Source organism: Rhinatrema bivittatum, chromosome 1 (assembly GCF_901001135.1).
Source record: "Rhinatrema bivittatum chromosome 1, aRhiBiv1.1, whole genome shotgun sequence".
Classification (NCBI taxonomy): Eukaryota; Metazoa; Chordata; class Amphibia; order Gymnophiona; family Rhinatrematidae; genus Rhinatrema; species Rhinatrema bivittatum.
In genome coordinates this window covers 222,467,986-222,483,082 of record NC_042615.1, presented here as the reverse complement: position 1 = coordinate 222,483,082, position 15,097 = coordinate 222,467,986, and the positions used below count along the sequence as shown (strand labels likewise).

General features: G+C 42.2%; 1 protein-coding gene across 1 annotated transcript in view; it reads left to right on the top strand.

Annotated features, from left to right (window-relative positions):
• The window catches only part of HTT (huntingtin), a 797,032-nt gene that overhangs the window by 146,446 nt on the left and 635,489 nt on the right, over positions 1–15,097 (top strand). Inside the window, exon 12 of the mRNA XM_029606726.1 lies at positions 12,786–13,144. Within this exon, the coding sequence (XP_029462586.1) occupies positions 12,786–13,144 (359 nt within the window). The remainder of the gene's footprint in view (positions 1–12,785; positions 13,145–15,097) is intronic.

The following is a 15,097-nucleotide window of genomic DNA, read 5'->3' as shown; positions in this document are numbered from 1 at the left end:
ACTCCAAGTAGGCCATGTGATCTTCCATCCCAGAAACTCGGGATTCTGTTTCATGGATCTGTTTTGTCGTCTCAGTTATCAGTGAGTGTACTTGCATAAATTTTTTCAAATTTATCTTCCAGTGCTGTAGCTACTGCAGAGGCCATTTCACTCTCCTCCAAATCAAGGGTTCTGGGGAGGGAGGGTTGCTTGCTACGCCTGCCATTTTACCAGCCATAGCTTTAGAATTCTCTTTCTCCTTTTGCTGAATTTTGAATGCCATCTCACATGCCAAGTAGGAATCAAGCGCACTTGAATATCCACACGGATTTATAATGCAATAATGTAGATTCCAATACCAAAATTTGAAAGTTAAATAAAGATGTAAGCAAAATAGAGGAATGGGGTTCTGGAGCAAACTAGACACATGTTCTTCTCATATCACATCCTGTGACACCCCCCTCTAATATTTTAATGATGATAGCATTACTTAATGTTTGAATATACTTCCCTGCCCGCCTCCCCCCTAGTATAACTATTATTTTTAAGGCTGCTTTCAATTTGAGGCTCAGTTTATGAATGATATATTTATTACTATTTTTTTCTATTGATGGAATGTTATTTATTGAATTTTTATAATGGATATATCTAATGCATGCATTCATATTATATCTCGCTGAGGGATTTATTTTGATAAGCAGGATACAAGAAATTTAAATAAAATTAAAATATTTATTGGATTTTTATTGTGAATAGCTTTTACTTTTATTTTACTTTGGAAAGACCGGGTATTCTAAAAGTATTAAACTAAACTAGACTGCTCTTCTACTCCTAGTATAGCTAACTAAAGGGCTGATGTAGTAAAGCAGGGGTCACCAAACCACAGCCCTTTGAGCACATCTGGCCTGCAGCACAACTTTTTTTTGGCCTGACACTTTTCCTGCCCATAGCCGAATGAGTTTTATTGGCACCCTATCTACCATAGCTCAATAGGAATCCTGCTCCCATTACTACTACTTTGACAGCATTTCAAATCACTGAAAGGGCCAGTCTCCAAGAGGCAATGTCTTATACTCTCTCCTACCCATAAAAGCTCCAAAGGGGGTCGGCTCCCTGTGTTTTGCCTATACTATTTTACCTCATTTTATATTTTCTTATTGTTACTATTCCTCCAAAGAGGAAGGGCAAACAGAGGCAATACTCCTCAGAGTTGGTTGCCCTATTACCTGGCTAATGCATGTTGGAATGTTTTGTGAGCCAATGGTCAGATGAGGTTCCCTTTGCCAATTTGATGGAGGGGAGTATCTAACTAGCTGGACCTTGATATTTTGCTTAGGCTCTCTCCTCCCCTACCCAAACACCAACCATTGAGTCAGCCCGAGGTAGCCATACATGCAGTGCTGGTTCAGGTGCAGAATGATAATGCACCCAGCACTTTAGCGGGAGGGGCTGGTGCACGAATTGAGACGCTATAGGAAGATTCTCAGAGACCCAGAAAAGCAGAGGAACAACTGCTTGAGGGAGCCCAATATGTATCAAAGATTAAAGTGGAAATTGGTAAGATTACTTCTCAGCTCCAGAGTAAGCTACGTGTTCCTTCGGCTGGACCGTCTGAGGCTAATCTTGATAATCTGTGGTCAGTATTGGTCTTTGTTGATACTGCAGTTTCCAACTGTTCAGCAGATATTGGACTTTTGGTTAAGTTGGTTTCTGAGATATGCAAATTTCAGTCACTGTTGTCCCAGGAATTGGAGAAAAAGGAGGATTCTATAGCCAGAGAAGTACAAGAAGTTCAGAAAGTCAATTTGGCTTTAACGCAAGTTAAAAATTTGGTCCATAGGAAGTTGGAGTAGCTTGAGAATTATTCCAGGCATTTAAATCTGTTTTTTGAACTTCCCCAATTACTTGGGATTTCTCCTACAGATATAATAATGAAGTATTTTATTGAGTTTGGGGGCTGCCAGATAGAAGTTGCCCTCTCTTGAATAAAGTTTTCTTCTTCCTGTTTGAAAATCACGGTAGAGTTGCAATAGGTTTTCCCCTGGATTCTCCTATATGGGCTGGTGTGTTGGCTATTTCAGCTTTACTGGAAGGTTCATCTTTGGAGGGAGAACACAGAGGAACATTGCTGTTACCTTTGGTTTTTCAGCGAGGCTTATGCATGATAATGAAAATCTATTTCTTCAGAGCACAGTCATTGTTTTATGGGAAGAGAATTTGGATCTATCCAAATATTACGAAAACCACATAAGAGAGGAGAAAGTTATTTCTTGCATTGCCTCAGGAGACTTTAGCTCTTGGAGCTTTCATTTTGCTTAGATACCCTTGCAAATGTATTATGAAATATGCTGGCTCTAGTTACCAGTTATTTTTCCCCTGATTAGTTACGTTTTGTTCTTGCTTAAAAGAAAGATACCAATACTTTGTCTTGCAATTGGTGGTTACATAATTTCTCACAGGACAAGCAGGATGGTAGTCCTCACAAATGGGTGACATCGAGGATGGAGCCCTGTACGGAAAACTTTTCTGTCAAAGTTTCAACAAGCTTTGACTGACACTGGCACACTGGGTGCACTGAGCATGCCCAGCCTGCAATTATCCCTGTGAGCCACAGGTGTCTCCCTCGGTCTTCTTTTTTCCGCTCTGCAGTCAGCATAGCGGTTGGAGCTCTGTGAGGATTTTTTAACTAATTACCTCATGTAAACACTTAACTTTTCACTTCAAAAAACACTTTTCCCTGCACAGGTCTCCCTCCGCGTACGTTTTTACGACGCTCGGTGAGTACTAATTCTTATTTTTCGGTCTGTTCCTGTCACTATCTTAAGGCTGTTAACTGACTGAAGCCTTCCCTTCCCCCATTTTTCAGTTAGCTTTAAACAGCTTGCGAGTATCTCTGTGACACTCTGCTTGCTTATGCTAGTGGGGTAGGGATTTTTTCCTTAACTTTAGGACCTCTGTAGCTTCAAGTCCTTCGTTCCCTGGTACCCTCACGCAGTCGATACCCTATCGCTACACCGGGACCCTCCTAAACCGCCCTGGGCTTTTATATGTCATCAGCGCCCCTCCCCCCACGGTGCCCTGATGCCTTTATCCATGTTTTTTGCTTTTCAGTGCAACCAGGCTTTTTCCTCCTACGCACTGTTTTTTTTCCTTGGGCTTCCTCGGTGCCGTCCCTACCCGGATGCATGCCATTGACGCACACGCTGTTAGTCACTGCCATGCATACTCGGGTCGCCGCCACCGCTGCCCGAGACACTTTTTAACGATCCCAGGGTCACTTCATCGATGCCACCCCCCCTTTTGGGGATGCCATCGATGCCCCATCCTCCCCACCGATGTCCAGCCCTTTTCCATCGGTGGGCATCGGTGCCACATCGATTCGTCGGTGGGCATCGATGCAGGATGGTCCCCATCGGTGGACATCAGTGCCGGATGGTCCCCATCGATGGACATCGGTGCCGGATGGCCGTCCGTCGATGGCATCGGTGCCAGGTCCTTTTGCATCGATGGACACCGATGCCCAGGTGTTTCATCCATGGGCATCTATGTTAGAATGCATCCATCGAGGGCAGTCGATGCCAGGCTGCTCCCATCGGTGAAATTCGATGCCCAGGTGGGTCCCATCGGTGGGTATCCATGCCGGCTCGATTCCGTGGATGGGTGTTGATGCCAATGCCAGCCTTATGGCTGGCATCGATGCCCATGCCGATTCCAGGACTGGCGTTGATGCCGGGATGGAATTCATCGACTGGGAGATCCATGCCATTGATTCCATACGTGTCCATATCGATGCCACCGACACACGTGTCTGGGGCACTGATGCCATGTACACTTGGAAATCTGAGTCTGTCCAAATCGATACCGTCAACGTCTGTGGCCCTATAGTTGATGCCCGTGGCCATGCCACAAACGGCATAAATGCCCGCCTCCATGCATCGATGCCCTCGACACCTCCGTTTTCCTTCGGTGTCCTTGACGCCCTATTGATTCGACTTCGACTCAGTCGATGCCGGTATCTTTTTCAATAACGGCAATGTTTTCGATTATTCGATTCCACATCGTTTCAAAGATACCTATGCCACTGCTGTCAGTGCCCGTCACTGTCATCATTCTCCCGGCCAGTCATCGACGATTTTTCATACCCATTTTGATGATATCCTCGAAGCCCCTTAGGTTGCCTTCAATATCGTCAATACCGACATAGCACCGCCACATAATACCCTCGCCTCCTCACATTGCTCCACGCTTTGGGTTCTTTTTTAAGCCCCGTATTAGCTTAAGACACTCCATTGTGTCAGGAGCAGAGCAGGCGTGCTGACAGTTCGTCATCGATCGCCTTCCAGGACGACGAGGGCTTCCATCTCGGCGCTGGGGAAAGACCGGGCCGAGCACCGTGGCACCCATCATCGCCGACATCGTGATCGTCCGCCGCTGACGCCATCCAGCACATCGGTGCCATCCTTCTCCAGGCTGGACAACGCTCGGGCAGAGCGACATCACCACTGCCATCAGCACTGTTCCTACAGTTTTGGCAGTCCTTGGTGATCCAGAACTTCCGGATCCAGGTCCGACAGCTTCTGCATTGGCGTCACGACACATCGAGCCGCTGTGACGAGGGAAGGGAACATGAGTTCCGTTAGGGCTCCTCTGTTCCTGGCGTGCCCCACCGTCAAGTGGTGTGGGACTATGGCCATCTGTTACACTTAGCAGTCTAAACGCCACTCACGCCTGGCCTGTCTCCTCTGTACCTGTGCCACCATACCGGGTTTCAGAGCGAGATGGACGTTTACGTCCCCGGCCTTACCCTCGAGGACTCCGGAGACCGTCGGAGTCAACAATCTTCACCGGCTCGTCTTGCGGCGATCCACGTCGGATGGTAAGTACCCGCTTCGGCGGCATTCCCATAGAGTTGTGTTCTCCCATTCGGACCGTGGTTCGAAAAGTTCTGGGTCATGTGCCTTTTAGAACTGTATTAGTGTCACATATCGCTATGTTAGCTATGTTAGCCACAATATCAGGAGAACCCCTCTATCTTCTTGGGATTGCAGCAGGGCTTCTTCTCTTGTCAGTAACAAGTCCCTGTGCCGACCAATGCTCTGACTCTTGGTTCCCTCCCAACCAAGGTCCAGCTGCATTGGCTGATCTGCTAAACATGAGATTCAGCAACCATTGCCCCATGTACAAGTCCACCTTGAGGCCTGGCCACAGGTCTCAGTGTCTCCTTGTACAGCATACAGAAATGCGGGTACCACTTACCGCTCACACACCTGCAGGAGCCTACATGATATCCTCCATTGGGACACCTCCTGGTCTCCCATCTGGTCAGATATCAGAGCAGCCACCCCACCTTGTACCAAAGTCCCGGTACACTCCCCCAGGCGCTACGAAGTGCAGAGGGGAGAAGGGAGGGGGGTTGGGGAGTTTTAATTGCACTATTCTTTCTTTTAACAGAAAATAGTTACTCTCCGCACATCCTGGACCTAAGAAAGTCCAACTTTCTTTAGACGTCACAGGTACAATGGTATCTTTGGTTACCATCACTCCATACTGCAGTAAGTACATTATTTTAATGTTTCTATGTGCTTTATGGTGAGTCAACATTACAACCCCAAGCTCTGCCGCTGGCACCAGCTTCGGTAAGTGAACTGTCTCTTGCATCACTGTTGGTGAATGCTGTTTTCTCTGCGGAGTGTAACATCATTCACTTTCCTTGCATAGACTACTGCTAACCACTTTCAGTACATGCAAGGAGCTCTCACTTTTTTCAGGACTCACTATACATTTACTAACTGGGATTACTGTCACTGCCATAAATCCCTTCTGTAACACTTCTGGACACCACAGTCTTAAGACCCTCTTGTCCAGCATGCGCACAGACATTCTGATACATTGTTATATGTCCCTGCGCATATTTTCCATAACCTCAGCCTTTCAACTTTTCATGGTTGGGCTATGGGGTTTCTTCCCACTATGCATTTTTCTCATAATTCAAAACTGCTATGGGTTATATTCAGTGACATTCTATACTCAATGGACCTAAGTGGTTTCATTGCTTTCGTCCCTGATTCTTATCCCAGTTCGAACTAGGACCTAGTCTCCTTCGACTCATGCTCGCAATTCCTTAGGGTTATAAAGTTTCTCCTGAAAGCTGTCAACCCATTATGCATCTATTGCACTCCAGCATAGTTTTCTCATAAACTTCCTGGACGTTGCACCCATGAGTTATGCCCTTATGCCTTCCAATACTGCTTTTGCAACAATTCTTTGTGCATACAGACAGACAGCATAGGGACAATGTGCTTTCCAACTCATAAGCACGCATTACCTCTTAGCTGCTCTGCTAGACAGCTGCGCAGCTCTACCCTTGGCCCTTGTTCACTTCATGCGTCCTTGGGCCACATATCTAAGAGATTTAATGAACGCTCTATCTGACCTTCTCCACGTAGGTTCTATCCTCTCGAATGGTCTCAATTACATGTGTACAGGGCAAATCTTTTAACGCTGAGTTTAACTAAACTTTCCTCGGCGTCTGCATCATTCCATACGATGCACAGGTTCTGCTCCCTGCACATGTTTCCTATGCGTTCCCTTAGATGCCTTTTCTTCCATCAAAGGCCTCTTCAATATATCTCTTCTGCTGCCTCTCGTAGCCAGCATTCTTCTAATGTTGAACTGGGATGGGGTTCAGTATTCTTTTCCCCACTCCCTGACTGAGATCAGTATGCTTCCCATACTTCTCAATCCATCATATCAGTAACCTTTTATTCCCTCACCAGTCAGTCCCAAATCATAGACTTACTGATGTTCTTAGGTTCTGGTAGCGTCACAAAACCTTCTAAACATAAATCTTGCCGTTTAATATGGCAGGCTTTACCTCCTGACGCTAAAAAAAAAAAAAAAAAAAAAAAAAAGAGGTATTACCCCTTTTACTTTTCCACCATTTTTTCTTACTCCCTCGGATTCTGTTCTCCAGACATCCTCCACATAGATACAGCTTTCTCTTAGGAGGTGTATCGTTTTGGGAGTTGGGTTCCCGTTTTCGGTAATCCTCTCTGAGTCGGCTTACCATGGATTATCCACTGATCAAGCCGCCTCTATTTCTCTAATCACGGAATGAACATATATATTCTCCTTATAAGTCTCATACATTCTACGTTTGAGCCTTTCCATTCCTCTCTTCCACAGTTTGGCAAGGGAACTTCTTTCCCTCTTAATGTCATTCCTGCCAGCAGGGTCCGTGAGTTATGCACTCTTTCCATACTCACCTGACTCCGTTCCTCTGCCACTGAGTAGTTCTACGCATTCAACTTCTATCCTTTTCAGGTAGATGTTGTATCTCCTTTCCTCAGGAAATACTCTATTAATTTTTCCTAACCTCTCTCTCTCGCCCTAGGGAGAGACTGGGTTTTCCACATTCCTGGACAGTAATGCTGCGCTTACATTCTATCTACATTGCACTGCATTCCATGTGAATTCCACTTGACTCTTTCCTTCATGCAAGGGTCAAGCTGCTACTTCCAGTGGCCACACAGACCTAATCCTTCTGATTAAGTGGTCTATATTTCCTTTCCTACCAACAAGCAGACATTTCACTACAACACTGTGGGTATCCACATACTGTTGTGTCCGTCTTAGCCTTAACAGCTTCCCTTTGGTTACTGCTGCTTGTACTTTTTTATCAGGTTGCAGCCTGGAGTCCTCTCCATACCTTCGCAGCCTATTATTGCTTACATTTGACTAGCCGGCATGCTCCATGTTTGGCCAGTCCGCCTACTCTTACTTTTTTCAATTCACTACCCAACATCCTTCCACGAACCCATTATGGTGTTGCGGATGCCCTCCGTTCCCATTTCCACCTCAGTCGTTACGCCTTTGCGCATCTGCGGTGTATCTGGTGCATTCCCGGGCATCCTCAGCTCGGTACTCACCCATTTGTGAGGACTACCATCCTGCTTGTCCTGTGAGAAAGCAAATGTTGCTTACCTGATGTAACAGGTGTTCTCACAGGACAGCAGGATGTTAGTCCTCACGAAACCCGCCCGCCACCCCGCGGAGTTGGGTCTGTATACTTTTATTTTAGTTTCGCTTGCGCTTTTTAGCTATAAGACGAGACTGAGGGAGACACCTGTGGCTCACAGGGATAATTGCAGGCTGGGCATGCTCAGTGCACCCAGTGTGCCAGTGTCAGTCAAAGCTTGTTGAAACTTTGACAGAAAAGTTTTCCGTACAGGGCTCCATCCTCGATGTCACCCATTTGTGAGGACTAACATCCTGCTGTCCTGTGAGAACACCTGTTACATCAGGTAAGCAACATTTGCTATATCTTGATGTCCTGTTAGGCTTTTTTCTTTTCTTTATTCTGAATTTTCCCGAAGTTTTCTGCTTTCCTTTCCCCACCCTCAATGATTGAGGGCTGATGGGAATTAATGGGTATTAAATATTGTATTTTCTATATTGGTTTGTTGTACTACTGGTATATTCCTTTGTTTCTTTACAAGAATATTCTTGTTGTAAATTTGAAAATCTCAAATAAAAAAAATACTCCTCCAAGAGGAACCCCTTCCTCCCCTAGCTTCTTAATGATTTGAAATGTCTCATGTGGCCCATCTCGTAAAATGTTTTGGACTCTTGTACTAAAGGAAGAAAAAAATTTTGCAAATGCTGTTTTGTGTAAAAATTGCACATAGGTAATTTTCAGAAGGATTTCCATGTGTAAATATTACTATTGTAGCAATTTTCAAAAGCTGTTTATGCATGTAAAGCACACTTACACACACATAACCTATGGACAATTCAATGGCATATATTGGAGCAATTTTCTAAAGCCTACTTACACAGGTAAAGTACATTTACACATGTAAAACCCAGTTTTATGTATGTAAATCCATTTGAAAATGACCCTCATAGTATGCAGTATTTGCTGTCTTACCATGTGAAGGTAAACCTACATCAGAGGAACACTCGGCAATCTTATAATGCCCCACCAATTTTTTATTGAAAATACAAACAATTTTTACATTCATTTATCACCATTAATTGTGGACCATATGCACATCTAAAATTTTAACAACACGTATTATGCATCCTCATTTCTCAATCATACTCATCGCATTCACACCATTCATACATAAAATCCAAATTGTTAGTGCATCCTTATACCTCTATACATGTAATACCTCAACCATGTTAACTATAAATACATAAAATTCTTCAGCTGTTATAAATATTTGAAACTGTTGTTCACCATAACATAGCACAAAATATGAAGGAACATTTGCAAAATTTTTCTGTTGCAAAGAGTAAAATTTCAAACATTTCTTGATACTTGCAAAATTTTTAGTGAGTTTCTGCGATACAAAATCATGCCAAGCAGCTCATTAGCATAAAAAAACTGTGTGAAACTTTTTATGTTTAGATCAAACCTTTTCATTGGTAGTTCAAGGTGAGTTAGATTTAGGTACTGTAGCTTTTTCTCGCTGAATTTTGCAAAAAAGGAAAAACAAAATTAATCTTCTGAGATGTAGTGGTAGTGAGGTTTGTGTGGGTTTTTGGTTTTTTGTTTTTTTTTGTCAATTTCCTATAGCAAAATTAAATTTTTTCTTCCAGGCTTATTTTCATATATGTCCTGGTAGAAAAATGCTGCATGCTATTTTGCTAATGTGTGAAGTTTTGCTCCTCAGTACTTCGGTGTCGTAAGAATGACTTCCTCATAGTAACTCATTCTTTAAAATTTACATCGCACAGAAAATAAAGAGGTGCTAAGCAAAGTTAAACTTTGCAACACATTCCATTTTGCACTGAATCTGAAAGCCTCTCTGCCTCCATATAATCATTGCTTGAATTTATACAGTGCATTTCATCCACATATTCTAATCTAACTCTTTGTAATTTAAGATTTTATAGGCATGCATATGCACCCCTGGTCTGGCAAGGCTAGCTGCCTAGATTTGTTTGTATAAACACTTTGGGAAGGGAAAAGAGAGATGCATTGTTACCCATTATAATTGGGTAAACTGAGGCACCTTACTTAGAGTTAGATAGAAAATTGTTAGGAGAGCAGAATGTAAATGCAAGAGCTTTCCTGTCTTGAAATCCACTGCTTTAACCTTTCAATTCTATAGATTCTGCCTTTCCTGGGTATGAGGTCATTATGATAGGTTTTTAGAAGAGAGAACTTGGCTTTGTTCACAAGTTTAATTATTGGTTCTAGGCAAGCATTTATAAGCACATTTTGTTTGCAGATCATAGGCATGCAAAAATGTGAAGAGACTCTGAGCCTTGTTTAAAAAAAAAAAAAAAAAAAAAAAGATACTTGGCTACTTTAGAGCTAAATCCCATTATTAAACCTTTCCTTTTAATGTGAAAGACAAAACTATAGGCTTGGCAGGTTATTATAAGAATTTTCTATCCATGGTACTGAACTGCTGTTCAGTTTCTGGGAAGTTCTGAATATATGAATGCAAACCAGTATGAACCACTTAGTTTATTACATGGCAACAGCAGCACTGTAAATTAAAGGACATGCCATGTTTAACAATGACTCTGTGCCGCCTCCACAGTCAGGCAGACTTTATGAAATATATGCTAAAATGTTTTCTCAGTTTGTTTGCACTTTTTCTGTATTTTCATTTTAATGATTACTAACTATTTTTAGATTCTCTTTTGGGTTCAGATTGATGTAATGGATATTGACATTTTTAAATTAATTTCCAAAAGCAGTGTACCCTTTAGAATTGGCTTTAAAATTTGAAAGGTCTATATAAATTGCTCACCTCCATTTTCTTTGTTAAGGAAAAATGAGAGCTAATTTAGGTTGGGCATTGCTTAAAACCTTATAAATAGTACAGAGGCTTTGCGGAAATGGTTTAAGGAGGTTTATTTTTTTCATTATAGCTTTTGAAATTTACTGTTCTAAGCCCCTCTCATTGGCCAGTTTCACACTTTTTCAGCTGGGATAATTCATAGAATAGTATCAGCCCTTTCTGTAGGAGATCTAGTTCAGTGGTGACTAAGTCTGGTTCTTGAGAGCAACAACAGGCCAGGTTTTCAGGATGTCCACAATGAATATGCATGATAGATTTACATAGAGAGCGGCAATGCATGCAAATCTCTCTCATGCATATTTATTGTGGATATCCTGAAAACCTGGCTTGCTTGTGGTTCTCGAGGACCGCAGTTGGCCACCCTTGTCCTAATTTGAGAGATTCGTACTTTAATTGGTTAGCCCCACTGCTAGTGTAAAAATAAATTATAAAGTAAATGTAGCAAGGCAAAGGGAACTCTCCTAATAAGAATAGTAGACAGAGACTCACAAAGATTAGTACATAATCCAGAATTTTGGCTTTTATTAGAATGCTGTGCAGAGAAATACATTTGGTGTGTTTAGAATTGAACTGTTTCCTACTCAAGATACTTTGTTGGGGATTTTTCCCCAGATGTCCTGATATAAATATATAAAAATACTTTAAATGGTTGACCAATTTATTTCTTGTCTTTCGGAGCTATTTGAGTTTTTCTTCACAGTTTGACACTCCTGTTTATAATTTACTATCTTGTTCCTCTGGACTCCTTTTGCTTTGTCACGATCCAGAAGTAGTGGCAACAAATTACTTTGAAGGAAATGACCAGTGTCAAAAATGCACAGGATAAAACATCCATGGAGAGACCTTGTAGGAAAATCAAATTGAAATGCCCAATTAATGTTGCCAGCCAACTGTCCATTAATAGTAATGACATGATTGTGTAGGCAGTACATGATAATTTCGGAGTCTATTATATTAGCACCTTTGATGAAAAAATGTTCAAGTGGATCTGAAATAAATCTTTAGATAGTGTGGCTTAGGTGGTAGATGTGTGTTTAGAATTATTTCTTGGGTGTCTGATGGCTTATTTGCAGTACTGTGTAGTGCCATGCAGGAGATCTGTGATTGCTTCCTGAACTTGACTTCTGTTCCTCGGGCTAGCCAGGATTGGAGATGTTGCAGAGGTAGCATTAAGAGCTCCTGGATGGAATACATTTTAGCCATTGCACAGTGGCTAGCCTCAGGATGCACTCTTTTTGCATTCTGGATGGAACCAAGATCTAGGGTCTTTGGCTGAGGATAGTTACTTTAATGATTGGCCTCAATTCTGGGGGCCACAGAAAGCAGAATAGAAAATGAACTGGGTAGTTGCAAATGAAGGTTGATGCTTCTGTTGTCCCAAATAAAGGCCTGCTCTAAGCAAACTGGAAACCGAGAGGAGAAGGAAGAAACTCATTCCTCCTTTCTCCCAAAATACTTTATTTTGTAGAAATTATTTAAAACAGCAAATGGGTTATAGTACATTGATATAATGCAGATGAAAGAAATACTGCAACTGTTTAGCAGTGCTCAGCTTCAAACAGATGACAATTTGATTTCTAGTACACATATGTTGATTTGGTCTCTAGGCATTTAAGTAAACTACAAATAATGCATAATCATAGTCTTCCTAAAAAGAAGGAAATACAGAAATGAGAAAAGGAGACTGTTTTTTAAAATTTACTATTGGGGTCCCTGTTTTCATATCGAGGATATCTCCCTTTGTCAAAAATCAACAACAAAAGAGCATGCACAATTTAAACATCTGCTATGAAGAAAAAAACATTTTAAAATTTGGCCTAATAGCTGGCAGACTGCATTGGGAATGGAGTTCTGGGCACTGTCATGCTCCTCCTTTTGTACAGCAGCCTGTCACCCATGATGGTACTTCCATGCCATGATAATTTCCAAAAATTGAGTTTAATTAAAGTCTCTTCTTAATGCATTCATTTTCTTCTTTTGTAGCTTCCATGAAGAGTGAAATAGCCAGTGAACTGACCTCATCTGGTGTATCTACTGCTGGATCTGGCTCAGCATCCGATTCTACAGGGCATGACATCATCACAGAACAGCCACGTTCACAACATACGTTGCAGTCCGACCCAGTAGACCTGAATAGTTCTGATTTAGCCAGCACGGTTACTGAAGGGGATGATGATGACATGCTTAGCCCAACTTCCAGCCAGATCAGCACTGTTCAGTCTGATACCCCTATAGACTTGAATGTTGGGACTATCCAGGCTTCCTCACCCATTAGTGATAGCTCGCAGACAACTACAGAAGGTCCAGACTCTGCTGTGACCCCTTCGGACAGTTCTGAAATTGTAAGTGTGCAGCGGGCAGAGGGGGGATCCCAGTCTTCTACTGAAGGGCCCGACATATCTCAGAGCTCTTCCATGGAGGGCCCAGACTTGGACACTTCTACTTATTCTTCATCTTCCTTTCCGTCCTCAGCTAGTAGCAATGAAAAGGTCAGCAGCTCATATTTCTACCTGAGAGCTTGACCTCATTTTTAACACCTTCACTAGAACCTTCAAATCTAGTGACTTCAGGTTTTCACAGTTGTTAAATTTATTTAATTTTGTAAAAATTTGAAAGCAATGTCCAGCTGAGGGCACTGAACACATTTTGACAAGTGCTTTAAAAATTAAAGTTCATTTCACTAATTTTAAACAGTTTGGGGAAAAAAATCTCAACAGAAGGACATGGAAATTATACAAGTCAAAATATTAATAGAATGGAGAATATTTTGTGCTATGTTATGGTGCTAGGGTTTTATTTGTGGGGGGGGAGGGGGGAATTTACATAGCATATTCTAGGACCATTTTGCATTTTCATCCATGTTCTGAAAGGGCTAGTGAAAGTGTTAAAGAGTAAACATGCTTTGTGATGCTCTCATTGTGGATTAGTAGCCAAGTCTCTTGCAAGCCTATTTGTTTTTAGATTTCTTCGTCTGCTGCTGATTCTACATTGCATATTTGATTTTTGACTTGAGCCAAAATATTGTTTAGCTTCATACTATGATCACATGTGCCACTCGCAGCATTTATATGTCTGTTATATTGCTTAAATGATGCTTGGCTATTTCTTTAGCACATATTTATACTATAGCAATATATTTCTGCACATTTTGATTATTTATTGATATTGCATGCCAACACTGTTACTGGGATTGTTTTGATTACACAATTCTGTATTTCAGTATTTGAGCAAAAGGCAAATGTCTGTGTAAACCAAACACACCACACATGCTATACCAACTAGCATTATGTCTTTGTGAACTTATCTGAGAAGGCAGTCACTTCATATCAGTTTGATATGGTGGTAGTTAAAACCTGAAAATATATTTTATGTATTGGTTTGCAAGCATCCACTGAAATTAATGGACTCTTGGAGTGCTGCCATGCCTTGTTCTAAAAGTGCTTGAATTTAGTGACATAAACCTTAGAAACCCTGGTGCAACTGACTAGAAAGCTTTACAAAACTATTCATTTTCAAACACATAGTTAACTGGTCCATTGATATACGTATGTGAATCCCGCTTTTTTTTTTTTTGGCCTGGTAGTTTTCTTCTTTTTCTTCCAGCTCAAAGCCCAGCACTGAGATCCAGTTACTTACAAGCCTTCATTTGCAACTATAGTAAAAGCTTTAGTATCCGGCATACATGGGGGATTGGGGTACTAGTTAATAAAGTATGCTGATTATTTCAGAGCCTTTTGCTTCCTGTTCTAGCCCCCCCTTCTCCACGCAGCAACCAGGGAACAGGCTAAAGAGGGCAGAGCAGATCAGATAAGAACTATTCTGCTCCACAAACCACTCTCTCTTCTCACTTCCTATTCTGTCCCTTACAGGAAACAGGAGGGAGGAGGGTGAGGATGGAGTGAACAGAGCAAATCAGAGAAGAGTTATTCTGCTACCTAATCCAGCCCCTCCCTTCCTTTCATTTTCTCTTCTCTCCCCTGTAACAGGCCGATACAGTACAGTGTGCTCCGGTGGAGCGCACTGTTAGCCCAGGTTTGGACGCGTGTTTTCGACGCACTAGCTTTACCCCTTATACAGTAAAGGGGTAATAGCGCATTGAAAATGCGCGTCCAACCCCCCTGAAACTAATAGCGCCCGCAACATACAAATGCATGTTGATGGCCCTTTTAGTTATTCCCGCGCGATACAGAAAGTAAAATGTGCAGCCAAGCTGCACATTTTACTTTCAGAAATTAACGCCTGCCCAAAGGCTGGAGTTAATTTTTGCCAGCGCCAGGGAAGTGTACAGAAAAGCA